Genomic DNA, 14,603 nt, shown 5'->3' on the forward strand with positions numbered 1-14,603 from the left:
AACCATTATACTGTCACTATCCTCGCTATATGAGCCTTGATACAATTCCTACCAAGTGGGCACGATGCTTAGGGTGTTTGCCTTTCACGCCAGTGACCCGGTTTCACTTCCTTGTCCTTCCATTTGAATCAGTTGTGGGTCTACTCTCGACAGATTATAAGGTCTAGAAAGGCACAGTACAGGACAGTCTGGCTGTATGTTACTTATGATACTGATGCGCTGTCTGTTGATGATTGTCATTCTCCCAAGTTGTCGTCCTATGCGCCCAGCAGGCTCAGTTATTCAGAAAAGCTTAATGCACGTTCTGCCTCCTTTCCAGTCCAAGCGGCTATTCCTCGACCTCAAACTTAATGCTTCAATATAGCCTAAATATTTGTCATTTAACTTTTAAAACGTATAACCAGTCACAACTAGTCACAATGTTTTAATCTGATTAATTCAAAAGTCTTTTGTAGGCTACCTGTAGGCTACCTGCGCACATTCATCCACTCCACTCTAATATCATATCATCCAAACTGCACTGGCCATTCCATCAATGGAAAGAGACATCTGTTACAAAACACCAACACGTTTATTAGAATTCAGAGATTGTCAAGCCAAGCCTTCCATACTGAGTACAGTAGGGAGGGATGGATTTTCTGTTTCTCCAGATTGACATACACTATTTGATTGTGGGTTTGAAAACGCAAACAATGATAAAGCCCTCAAAGCCGGTAATCGGTATGCTGCGTTGCTAATTGGTTGTATGTGATGCATTGGCACAGGAACCCGTTGGTGGAAAATTTGTTGCATATATTTTATATAAATATAGCATCAGAATGTTGATCATCTGATTTCCCCCTAGCTGATTATTGTCTGCAGGTGGCTCTGATCATAGTGTAATGAGACAGGCAGGGAGAGTGAGCTCGTCCGTGGTGGTCGACGGAGCCTCAATGTTCTGGCCCGTAGCCCTGCGTGGCATCGACTGTGCCACTAAACCATGCAGAAGTGGTCAAGTCGATATCAACGTTTATAAACACAGGGTTGCTACAGTTATTGTTAGTTGTGGTGGTAATCATTATTTTCAAGTTCATTTTATGAGGGGGGAGGGTGGGCACATTTTGTTTTCCAGTCAAAGGAATGGTCATGTGAAAATATTCTTAACGTTGGGAAGGGGGAGCTTTTTTTACTGGGGGGGGGGGGGCAGTACATTTTTCAACGGTCACTAAGGTTCTCAAATGAACTCAAGGACTTGTCAGTCATTCAGTTTCTCCCTCTCTCTCTGTCTCAGGTGTTTCTGAGCTACAGTGTTAGTGTGATGGACCACCAACAGTGTGATGGAGGCCATGTGTCAGAGAGCTGTGACTCACCCGGTAACGGGGACTCCTGGCTACCACCTGCCAAACTGTCCCGCCTGGAGATGAATGGTGGCATGGGCCCCTCAGGGCCATACCAGGGCAGGACAAGACAGGGGAGCCCAGGGACCAGAGCCCCCACCCCGGCCCCCATACCCACGATACCCGCACCACAACCTAAGAACTGGCATAAGAGAGGTAAGACTGAAAAGAAGAGAGGAGGAGAGGAGAAAGAGGGAATGAGAAAGGGAGGAATGGGTGAATAGAGGAGAGAGAAGGTGCATTCATTGCAAGAGTGGACAACTGTTACCTTTTCATTTCCCATGCCCTCTGCTTCTATCTGAATGCTGTGATGTGATTGGCTGTGCTGTGTGTCCGTCGTTCCAGGGAGCCTGCTGCCTGTGCTGTGTGTGGTGGAGCACAGAGAGAACCCAGTCTCGGCAGTGGAGGCTGAGAGGCGAGAGGAGCATGCAGAGTTTGTACTGGTCAGGAGAGACCTGCTGTTTAACCAGCTGATAGAGATGGCTCTACTGGCCCTGGGCTACTCTCACAGCTCAGCAGCACAGGCAAAAGGTACACTACACATACATATGCTTTGACACACACGCACACACACACACAAGCTCTTCCTCCAGTGTCATTGTTTGTAACAATGTCTGTCTGTCTGTCTGTCTGTCTGTCTGTCTGTCTGTCTGTCTGTCTGTCTGTCTGTCTGTCTGTCTGTCTGTCTGTCTGTCTGTCTGTCTGTCTGTCTGTCTGTCTGTCTGTCTGTCTATCTACAGGTTTGATCCAGGTGGGTAGGTGGAACCCTGTCCCTCTGTCCTGTGTGACTGATGCTCCTGATGCCACAGTGGCTGACATGCTGCAGGACCTCTACCATGTCACCACCCTCAAGATCCAGCTCACCAGGTACCCAGAATCTCTTGAGGACAGACATACGAAACATAAATTGTATCTTAACGTCTGTCAACAGACTTTAGGATGCGATAACTAATGAGGAACTTCCCTGGTTATCAGGATGACGTTCTGGATCTTTAGAATGTCATAAGGGAAGGGGAAATTTGGCCCATAGACATGCATGAGACATGTGGAGAGAAGTGGGGGGGAGCGAACAAAGAGGTTCTGGCACTTGGACTAGTTTCATATGTGTTGTGTGAAGTAATTAACTAATAACTACCACCAGGAGACATAGGCACATACACACACACACGTGCACACACACACAGGCACACACACACACGTGCACACACACACAGGCACACACACACATGTGCACACTGGCACACACACACACGTGCACACACACACACACGTGCACACACACACAAGCACAGGCACACACACACAGGCACACACACACGTGCACACACACGTGCACACACACAGGCACACACACACGTTCACACACACACAGGCACACACACACAGGCACAGGCACATACACACACACACACACACACACACACGTGCACACACACACAGGCACACACACACACACACACACACACACACACACACACACACACACACGTGCACACACACACAGGCACACACACACACGTGCACACACACACAGGCACACACACACAGGCGCACACACACACAGGCACATACACACACACACACACGTGCACACACACACAGACACAAAAGGTGGTGCAGTGCCTTCAGAAAGTATTCATACGCATTGATTTATTCCACATTTTATTGTGTTACAGCCTGAATTCAAAATGGATTCAAAATAATAATAATTCTCACCCATCTACACACAATACCCCATAATGACAAAGTGAAAACATGTTTTTTTTATGTTTTCAAATTTATTGAAAATAAATACAGAAATATCTCATTTACACAAGTATTCACACCCCTGAATCAATACTTTGTAGAAACACCTTTGGCAGTGATTACAGCTGTGAGTCTTTCTGGGTAAGTCTCTTAAGAGTCTTCCATACCTGGATTGTGTAACATTTGCCCATTCATCTTTTTTTTTTAATTCAAACTCTAGCAAAATTGGTGTTGATCATTGCTAGACAACCATTTCCAGGTCTTGACTTAGATTTTCAAGGACCATTCATTGTCTTCTTGGTAAGCAACTCCAGTGTAGATTTGGCCTTGTGTTTTAGGTTATTAACCTGCTGAAATGTGAATTAATCTCCCAGTGTCTGGGGAAAAGCAGACTGAACCAGGTTTTCCTCTAGAATTTTGTCTGTGCTTAGCTCCTTAACAATTACAAGCATACACATAACATGATGCAGCCACCACTATGCTTGAGAATATGGAGAGTGGTACACAGTAATGTGTTGTATTGAATTTGCCCAAAACATAACACTTTGTATTCAACCAAAAAGTGAATTGCTTTGCCACTTTTCTTGCAGTATTACTATAGTGCCTTGTTGCAAACAAGATGCATGTTTTGGAATATTTCTTTATTCTGTACAGGCTTCCTTCATTTCACTCTCTCATTTAGGTTAGTATTGTGGAGTAACTGCAATGTTGTTGATCCATCCTCAGTTTTCTCCTATCACAGCGATTAAATTCTGTAACTGTTTTAAAGTCACCATTGGCTTCATTGTAAAATCCATGAGCTGTTTCCTTCCTCGTTGGAGTTAAGAAGGACGTCTGTATCTTTGTAGTGACTGGGTGTATTGATTCATCATCCAAAGTGTAATTAATAACTTCACCATGCTCACAGGGATATTTAATGTCTGCTTTTTTTGTATTTTTACTCATCTACCAATAGGTGCCCTTCTTTGCAAGGCATCGGAAAACCTCCCTTGTCTTTGTGGTTGAATCTGTGATTGAAATTCACTGCTTGACTGAGGGACCTTACAGATAATTGTATGTGTGGGGTACAGAGATGAGGTAGTCATTGAAAAATCATGTTAAACACTATAATTGCAAATTAGTAAATGCAACTTAATATGTGACTTGTTAAGCAAATGTTTACTCTTGAATTTGTCATAACAAAGGGGTTGAATACTTATTGACTCAAGACATTTCAGCTTTAAATTTGTAATAAATTAGGAGAAGTTTCAAAAAACATAATTCCCCTTTGATATTGTGCAGGCCAGTGACAAAAATATCAATTTTATCAATTTTAAATTCAGGCTGTAACACAACAAAATGTGGGAAAATTCAAGGGGTGTGAATGCTTTCTGAAGGCACTGTATCTCAAACCCATAGGAGAACCCTTTGAAGAGCCCTTTTTGGTTCCAGGTAGAACCCTTTTTGAGTTCCATGTAGAACCCTTAACACAGAGAGTTCTACATGGAAATCAAAATAGTTCTCCTACGGGGACAGCTGAAGGACCCTTTTGGGACCCTTTTTTCCTAAAGTGTATACAGGAACACACACAGAAACACACAGTCAGCCAAAGTCTAGATATGCCATTCCACAAGAGGGGGAACAATTTCAGACAGCATATTTATGAATTTTTCACTCTACTTCTCTTCCTCCCTCTCTTCTTCTATCTCTCCATTTGTCTCTCTCCCGTATCCCTCTCCATTTACCCCTCTATCTTCCCCCCTATCGCCCCCACCTAACTCTCACTCACCCCTCTCTCTATCCCTCTCTCACCCTCTCTCTCTCTCTTTCTCTACCCCCCTCTCGCTCTAGTTGTCCCAGGTTGGAGGAACTCCCTCCAGAACAGTGGAGTCACTCTACAGTGAGAAACGCCCTGAAGGAGCTACTGAGAGACATGAACCAGAGCTCACTGGCCAAAGAGTGCCCTCTGTCCCAGGTACACAAACACAGGCATAAACATGTGCACGCACGCACACGCATGTGTACAGAGGTACGAACACGTACACACAGGCATAAACACGTGCATAAACACACAAACACGCACACACGTGCACAAACACCTGCACACACACAGAAGCACGAACATGTACTGTATGCCCATACACACAAACACACCTGTTCGTGACCCCACTCTCCGAGGGTGTCTCAGGGGGAATAGGATATGCAAAATACATTTCCATTTCACCACGCACACTTGTACATGTGAGAACCAGGACAAATATAAGCACCTTCTTTTTTACCTTTTTTACGTTTGACATGCACACGTAACTCTCACACACGCAACTCTCACACACGCAACTCTCACACACGCAACTCTCACACACGCAACTCTCACACACGCAACTCTCACACACGCAACTCTCACACACGCAACTCTCACACACGCAACTCTCACACACACAACTCTCACACACGCAACTCTCACACACACAACTCTCACACACACAACTCTCACACACGCAACTCTCACACACACAACTCTCACACACACAACTCTCACACACGCAACTCTCACACACGCAACTCTCACACACACAACTCTCACACACGCAACTCTCACACACATAACTCTCACACACGCAACTCTCACACACATAACTCTCACACACGCAACTCTCACACACGCAACTCTCACACACGCAACTCTCACACACACAACTCTCACACACGCAACTCTCACACACATAACTCTCACACACGCAACTCTCACACACGCAACTCTCACACACACAACTCTCACACACGCAACTCTCACACACACACACCTATTGAGATGGTTAGTTCTGCTGGTGTATACTGTACCATTGTACCCCTCTGCTACCATCTCTCTCTCGCTCTTCCGAGTCAATCTCTCTCTTTCTCTGTGTGTGTGTGTATCTCACAATGTTGCAAGCCCAGGCATTAGCTCAGTGGGCTAAACCAGTATTGTAACACGCAGGCAGTGGACCCCTCTCTCCCTCTCTCTCTCTCTCTCTCTCTCTCTCTCTCTCTCTCTCTCTCACCTTCTCCCTCTCCCTCGCTCCCTCTCCCTCTCTCTCTCTCTCTCTCACCTTCTCCCTCTCCCTCTCTCTCTTGCTCTCTCCCTCCCTCCTCTCTCCTCTTGCTATCTTGCTCTCTCCCTCCCTCTATTTCTCTCTCTCACCCTCTTTCTCTCCCTCCCTCTCTCTCTCTTTTTCTCGCCCTTTCCCTCTCTCTCCTTCTCTCTCTCCCTCTCTCTCTCTGGAGCAGATTAGAATACATATGAAAATAGAAGGTGTGATCAGATGTGTAGATGGCACAGGATTGTCTTGGGAGAAAATCCTGTGTGTGTGTGATCTGTTATTTCCTTTGGCTTCAGTTTCTTAAACAACAGATTGCACTTAGTTGAGGCGACACAAGCACACACAATACACACACACACACACACACACACACACACACACACACACACACACACACACACACACACACACACACACACACACACACACACACACACACACACACACACACAGACTCATCTGTCTTTATTACAGAGTTTACCTGGGGGTATGTTTTAATAACACAGATCGGAGTTCATTATGATCACACATTCTGTGTTCAGCTGAGATTCACAAAGATACAGGGAGAAAAATGGAGACGGGTAAAATGAGACGCAGAACGATGATTTAAAATGAGAATCGTTACTTCTTTGTCTCTTTAATAGTATTGTATATTTAATTGTTTATATTCTGACTTCTAATGGAAGTATTACACAGTTCCTCAGCTCTGTTACCAAGAGGAAAATAGAGTGTCTCTCAGGCTAGCGTATATAACATGTTCTTGTATTATTACTTTATTATGTATTGATCTGATGATTGTGGATCAGTATTCCTAATGCTTTTCCCTGACACTGTTTTCACTGACTCCATATTGTTGTATTTTGTCCCCGTCTCTCAGAGTATGATCTCCTCCATTGTAAACAGCACCTACTACGCAAACGTGTCGGCCACCAAGTGCCACGAGTTTGGCCGCTGGTACAAGCACTTCAGGAAGACCAAAGGCATCGTGGGTAAGACTACAGGTGTCCTTAAAAGGGTAGTTCAATCAATCAAATGTATTTATAAAGCCCTTCTTACATCAGCTGATGTCACAAAGTGCTGTACAGAAACCCAGCCTAAAACCCCAAACAGCAAGCAATGCAGGTGTAGAAGCACGGTGGCTAGGAAAAACTCCCTAGAAAGGCCAAAACCTAGGAAGAAACCTAGAGAGGAACCAGGCTATGATGGGTGGCCAGTTCTCTTCTGGCTGTGCCGGGTGGAGATTATAACAGAACATGGCCAAGATGTTCAAATGTTCATAGATGACCAGCAGGGTCAAATAATAATAATCACAGTGGTTGTCGAGGGTGCAACAGGTCAGCACCTCAGGAGTAAATGTCAGTTGGCTTTTCATATCCGATTATTCAGAGTATCTCTACTGCTCCTGCTGTCTCTAGAGAGTTGAATACAGCAGGTCTGGGACTGGTAGCACGTCCGGTGAACAGGTCAGGGTTCCATAGCCGCAGGCAGAACAGTTGAAACTGTAGCAGCAGCACGGCCAGGTGGACTAGAGACAGCAATAAGTCATCAGGCCAGGTAGTCCTGAGGCATGGTCCTAGGGCTCAGGTCCTCAGAGAGAGAGAGAGAGAGAGAGAGAGAGAGAGAGAGAGAGAGAGAGAGAGAGAGAGAGAGAGAGAGAGAGAGAGAGAGAGAGAGAGAGAGAGAGAGAGAGAGAGAGAGAGAGAGAGAGAGAGAGAGAGAGAGAGAGAGAGAGAGAGAGAGAGAGAGAGAGAGAGAGAGAGAGAGAGAGAGAGAGAGATCATACTTAAATTCACACAGGACACTGGATAAGACAGGAGAAATATTCCAGATATAACAGACTGACCCTAGCCCCCCGACACATAAACTACTGCAGCATAAATACTGGAGGCTGAGACAGGAGGGGTCAGGAGACACCGTGGCCCCATCCGACGATACCCCCGGACAGGGCCAAACAGGCAGGATATAACCCCACCCATTTGCCAAAGCACAGCCCCCACACCACTAGAGGGATATCTTCAACCACCAACTTACCATCCTGAGACAAGGCCGAGTATAGCCCACGGCACAACCCAAGGGGTGCGCCAACCCGGACAGGAAGATCACATCAGTGACTCAACCCACTAAAATGACGCACCCCTCCTAGGGACGGCATGGAAGAGCACCAGTAAGCCAGTGACTCAGCCCCTGTAATACGGTTAGAGGCAGAGAATCCCAGTGGAGAGAGGGGAACCGGCCAGCCAGAGACAGCAAGGGCGGTTCGTTGCTCCAGTGCCTTTCCGTTCACCTTCACACTCCTGGGCCAGACTACACACAACCATATGACCCACTGAAGAGATAAGTCTTCAGTAAAGACTTAAAGGTTGAGACCGAGTCTGCATCTCTCACATGGGTAGGCAGACCATTCCATAAAAATGGAGCTCTATAGCCCTGCCCTGCCTCCAGCTGTTTGCTTAGAAATTCTAGGGACAGTAAGGAGGCCTGCGTCTTGTGACCGTAGTGTACATGTAGGTATGTACGGCAGGACCAAATCGGAAAGATAGGTAGGAGCAATCCCATGTAATGCTTTGTAGGTTAGCAGTAAAACCTTGAAATCAGCCCTTGCCTTAACAGGAAGCCAGTGTAGAGAGGCTAGCACTGGAGTAATATGATCAAATGTTTTGGTTCTAGTCAAGATTCTAGCAGCCGTGTTTAGCACTAACTGAAGTTTATTTAGTGCTTTATCCGGGTAACTGGAAAGTAGAGCATTGCAGTAGTCTAACCTAGAAGTGACAAAAGCATAGATTAATTTTTCTGCATCATTTTTGGACAGAAAGTTGTCCTTGAAACAGTCTTGATATGTTCGTCAAAAGAGAGATCAGGGTCCAGAGTAACGCCGAGGTCCTTCACAGTTTTATTTGAGACGACTGTACAACCATCAAGATTAATTGTCAGATTCAACAGAAGATCGCTTTGTTTCTTGGGGCCTAGAACAAGCATCTCTATTTTGTTCCTTACGTCTGAAACACAGGCTTCCAGGGAGGGCAATTTTGGGGCTTCACCATGTTTCATCGAAATGTACAGCTGTGTGTCATCCGCATAGCAGTGAAAGTTAACATTATGTTTCCGAATGACATTGTCACGCCCTGGCCTTAGTATTCTTTGTTTTCTTTATTATTTTAGTTAGGTCAGGGTGTGACATGGGGAATGTATGTGTTTTTTGTAGTGTCTAGGGTGGTTGTAAGGTTTAGGGGGTTTATTAGAGTAGTTGGGTTTATGTTTAGTATAGAAGTCTAGCTGTGTCTATGGTTGAGTGTAGGTATCTAGGAAAGTCTATGGTTGCCTGAATTGGGTCTCAATTAGAGACAGCTGGTTATTGTTGTCTCTGATTGGGAGCCATATTTAAGGCAACCATAGGCTTTAGCTGTTTGTGGGGAATTGTCTATGTCGAAGTGTTTTGTGTCAGCACTTATGTTTGTATAGCTTCACGGTCGTCTGTTTTGTTGGTTTGTTTTGTTTTTTCCTTCTTTAAATAAAAAGAAGATGTACTTTACACGCGCTGCGCCTTGGTCCTCTCTCAGTCCCTTTGACGATCGCGACAGACATCACCAAGAGGTAAAATATATAGTGAAAACAATAGTGGTCCTAAAACGGAACCTTGAGGAACACCGGCATTTACAGTTGATTTGTCAGAAGACAAACCATCCACAGAGACAAACTGATATCTTTCTGACAGAAAAGATCTAAAACAGGCCAGAACTTGTCCGTGTAGACCAATTTGGGTTTCCAATCTCTCCAAAAGAATGTGGTGATCGATGGTATCAAAAGTAGCACTAAGGTCTAGGAGCACGAGGACAGATGCAGAGCCTCGGTCTGACAAAATTAAAAGGTAATTTACCTCCTTCACAAGTGCAGTCTCATTGCTATGATGGGGTCTAAAACCAGACTGAAGCGTTTCGTATACATTGTTTGTCATCAGGAAGGCAGTGAGTTGCTGCTCAACAGCTTTTTCCAAAAATGTTGAGAGGAATGGAAGATTCGATATAGTCCGATAGTTTTTTATATTTTCTGGGTCAAGGTTTGGCTTTTTCAAGAGAGGCTTTATTACTGCCACTAGTGAGTTAGATACACATCTGGTGGATAGAGAGCTGTTTATTATGTTCAACATAGGAGGGCCAAGCACAGGAAGCAGCTCTTTCAGTAGTTTAGTTGGAATAGGGTCCAGTATGCAGCTTGACGGTTTAGAGGCCATGATTATTTTCATCAATGTGTCAAGAGATATATTACTAAAAAATCTTGAGTGTCTCCCTTGATCCTAGGTCCTGGCAGAGTTGTGCACTCAGGACAACTGAGCGTTGGAGGAATACGCAGATTTAAAGAGGAGTCCGTAATTTGCTTTCTAATGATCATGATCTTTTCCTCAAAGAAGTTGATGAATTTATCACTGCTGAAGTGAAAGCCATCCTCACTTGGGGAATGCTGCTTTTTCATTAGCTTTGCGACAATATCAAAAATACATTTTGGATTGTTCTTATTTTCCTCAATTAAGTTGGAAAAATCGAGCAGCAGTGAGGGCTCTTCAATACTGCACGGTACTGTCTTTCCAAGCTAGTTGGAAGACTTCCAGTTTGGTGTAGTGCCATTTCTGTTCCAATTTTCTGGAAGCTTGCTTCAGAGCTCGGGTATTTTCTGTAAACCAGGGAGCTAGTTTCTTATGACAAATGTTTTTTGTTTTTAGGGGTGCAACTGCATCTAGAGTATTGTGCAAGGTTAAGTTGAGTTCCTCAGTTAGGTACTCTGACGATATAGTTAACCTATATTCATCATCAATGCTAATGTTAGCAAATAATAGTTGTGGCTTTTTATACTAACTCCCCTCTCTTTCTCCATCCCTCTCTTTCTCCATCCCTCTCTTTCTCCATCCCTCTCTTTCTCCATCCCTCTCTTTCTCCATCCCTCTCTTTCTCCATCCCTCTCTTTCTCCATCCCTCTCTTTCTCCATCCCTCTCTTTCTCCATCCCTCTCTTTCTCCATCCCTCTCTTTCTCCATCCCTCTCTTTCTCCATCCCTCTCTTTCTCCATCCCTCTCTTTCTCCATCCCTCTCTTCCTCCATCCCTCTCTTCCTCACTTCAGAGATTGATAGCTTCTCTGACCAATCCCAACCGGGCTCCACCCATCTGACCTTTACCCATCAACCAAACCCAGGCAACACAGCCAAACAGGCCGACTCCTCGCCCCTCGTCTTCCCTCACGGGGGAGCCGCCCACATTTCTGGTCGTGGCTGCCTGGCCCCAAGTCTCCGCCCCCCAGGGCTGGTGACCGCCCCCCTCAGCCCCCAGCTAGTCAACCCCCAACAGTTAGTCATGGCCCAGTTCCTCAACCAGCAGTATGCAGTCACCCGAATGTTATCCCAGCAGAGCCTGTCTGTATCTGTCTCTACCTCCCCCCAGCAGTTCCTCAACCACCCCTCTGTGGGGAGGCCTCCCACCTCCCTGGCCCTAGCCAAGGCCCTCGACCCCCAGCCCCAGGCTGGACCACCAGGACCCGGGTCTGGGTCCCAGAGCCAGGTGTGTGGACCATCAGACATCTACTATGAGATCTACCAGTGGGTGAGAGAGGAGCTGAAGAGAGCAGGCATCTCCCAGGCTGTGTTCGCCCGCGTGGCCTTCAACAGGACCCAGGTATGGGACAGACAGGGACAGGGGGAACTGGATGTATGGGACTGTGCTGTAAACTAGGGGTTGGGGATTTATGAGGGGTGGGAGAGGAGGGGTTGATCTCATGATGTGTGTGCATGTGTGCGTGACAATTAGCTCTTGGCATGGCCTTTTGCCGCATGTCTATGACTGTGTATGTGTGTCCCAGCTCTTCTCTGCAGTAGGAACTCGTGACAGCAGTGGAGCAGCTGCTGGGCCAGCTAATCACACTCCCTTAGAGAGTCTGTACCTCTCTAATCACACTCCCTCAGAGAGTCTGTACCTCTCTAATCACACTCCCCCAGAGAGTCTATACCCCTCTAATCACACTCCGAGAGTCTATACCTCTCTAATCACACTCCCTCAGAGAGTCTCTACCTCTCTAATCACACTCTCCAAGAGAGTCTCTACCTCTCTAATCACACTCCCCCAGAGAGTCTATACCTCTCTAATCACACTCCCTCAGAGAGTCTCTACCTCTCTAATCACACTCCCTCAGAGTCTATACCGCTCTAATCACACTCCCTCAGAGGGTCTATACCACTCTAATCACACTCCCCCAGAGTCGATACCTCTCTAATCACACTCCCTCGGAGAGTCTCTACCTCTCTAATCACACTCCCTCAGAGAGTCTCTACCTCTCTAATCACACTCCCTCAGAGAGTCTGTACCTCTCTAATCACACTCCCCCAGAGAGTCTGTACCTCTCTAATCACACTCCCCCAGAGAGTCTCTACCTCTCCCATTTTCCATCCCTCGATTCTCTCCATTACTCTCTCTCTCAATCTCTCTATCACTCTCTCTGTTCATTTCTCTATATATCTTCCTCTCGTTTTATATTTCCTACTCTATTTCTCTCTGTATCCATGTTGTCTTCATGTGACTGGTCGATCCCTTGATTTTCATCTCTCCCCATTTGATACCTCTCTCTCCTTTCTGTCTGCCTCCCTCCCCCTCTCTCCTCCTGCTGTCCTGTGCTCCTGCAGTTAGAAGGCTTCTAGAGAGACGTAGCCCACTGTTATTATCACCATCATTATCACCAGCATCATCATGGGTGTTATTAGAATTACCAAAGGCTGTCATTATAGCCACCTGCCCATCCGTCGCCATGACAATGGGGCTCAGCAGCCAGGTAAAATAGGGTGTGGCGTGGAAGGAATGTTTCACCTGGGCATGGTGCCAAGGGGTAGAGTGAGTGGGGCTTGGAGTGTGAAGACCCAATTGGAGTGTAAAGGTCTTAATGGCTGGTGTGTGTGTGTGGGGGGGGGGGTCTACATTAGAGGGGTATAGTTGTAACAACTGGAGTGAAGCACACAATTGCTCATTTCTGGGGAGGGAGTGAGGGAGGGATGAGTCCCATCTTAAGGAAGAGAGTCTGACTCCTGTAAGAACAGAAGCAGACAGATAATGATGTAGTAAGGGACTAATCAGTTTAATAGCAGAGCTTTAGAAGGTGGCTATCTACTGTGTTTACTCTAGCACCCTGAACAGAAAAATACTACTGTGTTTACTCTAGCACCCGGAACAGAAAAATACTACTGTGTTTACTCTAGCACCCGGAACAGAAAAATACTACTGTGTTTACTCTAGCACCCTGAACAGAAAAATACTACTGTGTTTACTCTAGCACCCTGAACAGAAAAATACTACTGTGTTTACTCTAGCACCCGGAACAGAAAAATACTACTGTGTTTACTCTAGCACCCGGAACAGAAAAATACTACTGTGTTTACTCTAGCACCCGGAACAGAAAAATACTACTGTGTTTACTCTAGCACCCGGAACAGAAAAATACTACTGTGTTTACTCTAGCACCCGGAACAGAAAAATACTACTGTGTTTACTCTAGCACCCGGAACAGAAAAATACTACTGTGTTTACTCTAGCACCCGGAACAGAAAAATACTACGGTGTTTACTCTAGCACCCGGAACAGAAAAATACTACGGTGTTTACTCTAGCACCCGGAACAGAAAAATACTACGGTGTTTACTCTAGCACCCGGAACAGAAAACTACTACTGTGTTTACTCTAGCACCCGGAACAGAAAACTACTACTGTGTTTACTCTAGCACCCGGAACAGAAAACTACTACTGTGTTTACTCTAGCACCCGGAACAGAAAACTACTACTGTGTTTACTCTAGCACCCGGAACAGAAAACTACTACTGCGTTTACTCTAGCACCCGGAACAGAAAACTACTACTGCGTTTACTCTAGCACCCGGAACAGAAAACTACTACTGCGTTTACTCTAGCACCCGGAACAGAAAACTACTACTGCGTTTACTCTAGCACCCGGAACAGAAAACTACTACTGCGTTTACTCTAGCACCCGGAACAGAAAACTACTACTGTGTTTACTCTAGCACCCGGAACAGAAAACTACTACTGTGTTTACTCTAGCACCCGGAACAGAAAACTACTACTGTGTTTACTCTAGCACCCGGAACAGAAAACTACTACTGTGTTTACTCTAGCACCCGGAACAGAAAACTACTACTGTGTTTACTCTAGCACCCGGAACAGAAAACTACTACTGTGTTTACTCTAGCACCCGGAACAGAAAACTACTACTGTGTTTACTCTAGCACCCGGAACAGAAAACTACTACTGTGTTTACTCTAGCACCCGGAACAGAAAACTACTACTGTGTTTACTCTAGCACCCGGAACAGAAAACTACTACTGTGTTTACTCTAGCACCCGGAACAGAAAACTACTACTGTGTTTACTCTAGCACCCGGAACAG

At 45.7% G+C, this 14,603-nt stretch overlaps 1 protein-coding gene across 1 annotated transcript in view; it reads left to right on the top strand.

The window, feature by feature from the left end:
• LOC120027083 (DNA-binding protein SATB1-like) overlaps positions 1-14,603 on the top strand; it is a 39,574-nt gene that overhangs the window by 1,725 nt on the left and 23,246 nt on the right. The window contains exons 2-7 of the mRNA XM_038971921.1: positions 1,271-1,532; positions 1,722-1,907; positions 2,117-2,243; positions 4,953-5,076; positions 7,059-7,170; positions 11,292-11,839. Of these exons, the coding sequence (XP_038827849.1) occupies positions 1,298-1,532; positions 1,722-1,907; positions 2,117-2,243; positions 4,953-5,076; positions 7,059-7,170; positions 11,292-11,839 (1,332 nt within the window). The 5' untranslated portion in view covers positions 1,271-1,297. The remainder of the gene's footprint in view (positions 1-1,270; positions 1,533-1,721; positions 1,908-2,116; positions 2,244-4,952; positions 5,077-7,058; positions 7,171-11,291; positions 11,840-14,603) is intronic.

This window comes from Salvelinus namaycush, chromosome 32 (genome assembly GCF_016432855.1).
Source record: "Salvelinus namaycush isolate Seneca chromosome 32, SaNama_1.0, whole genome shotgun sequence".
NCBI classification, from domain to species: Eukaryota; Metazoa; Chordata; class Actinopteri; order Salmoniformes; family Salmonidae; genus Salvelinus; species Salvelinus namaycush.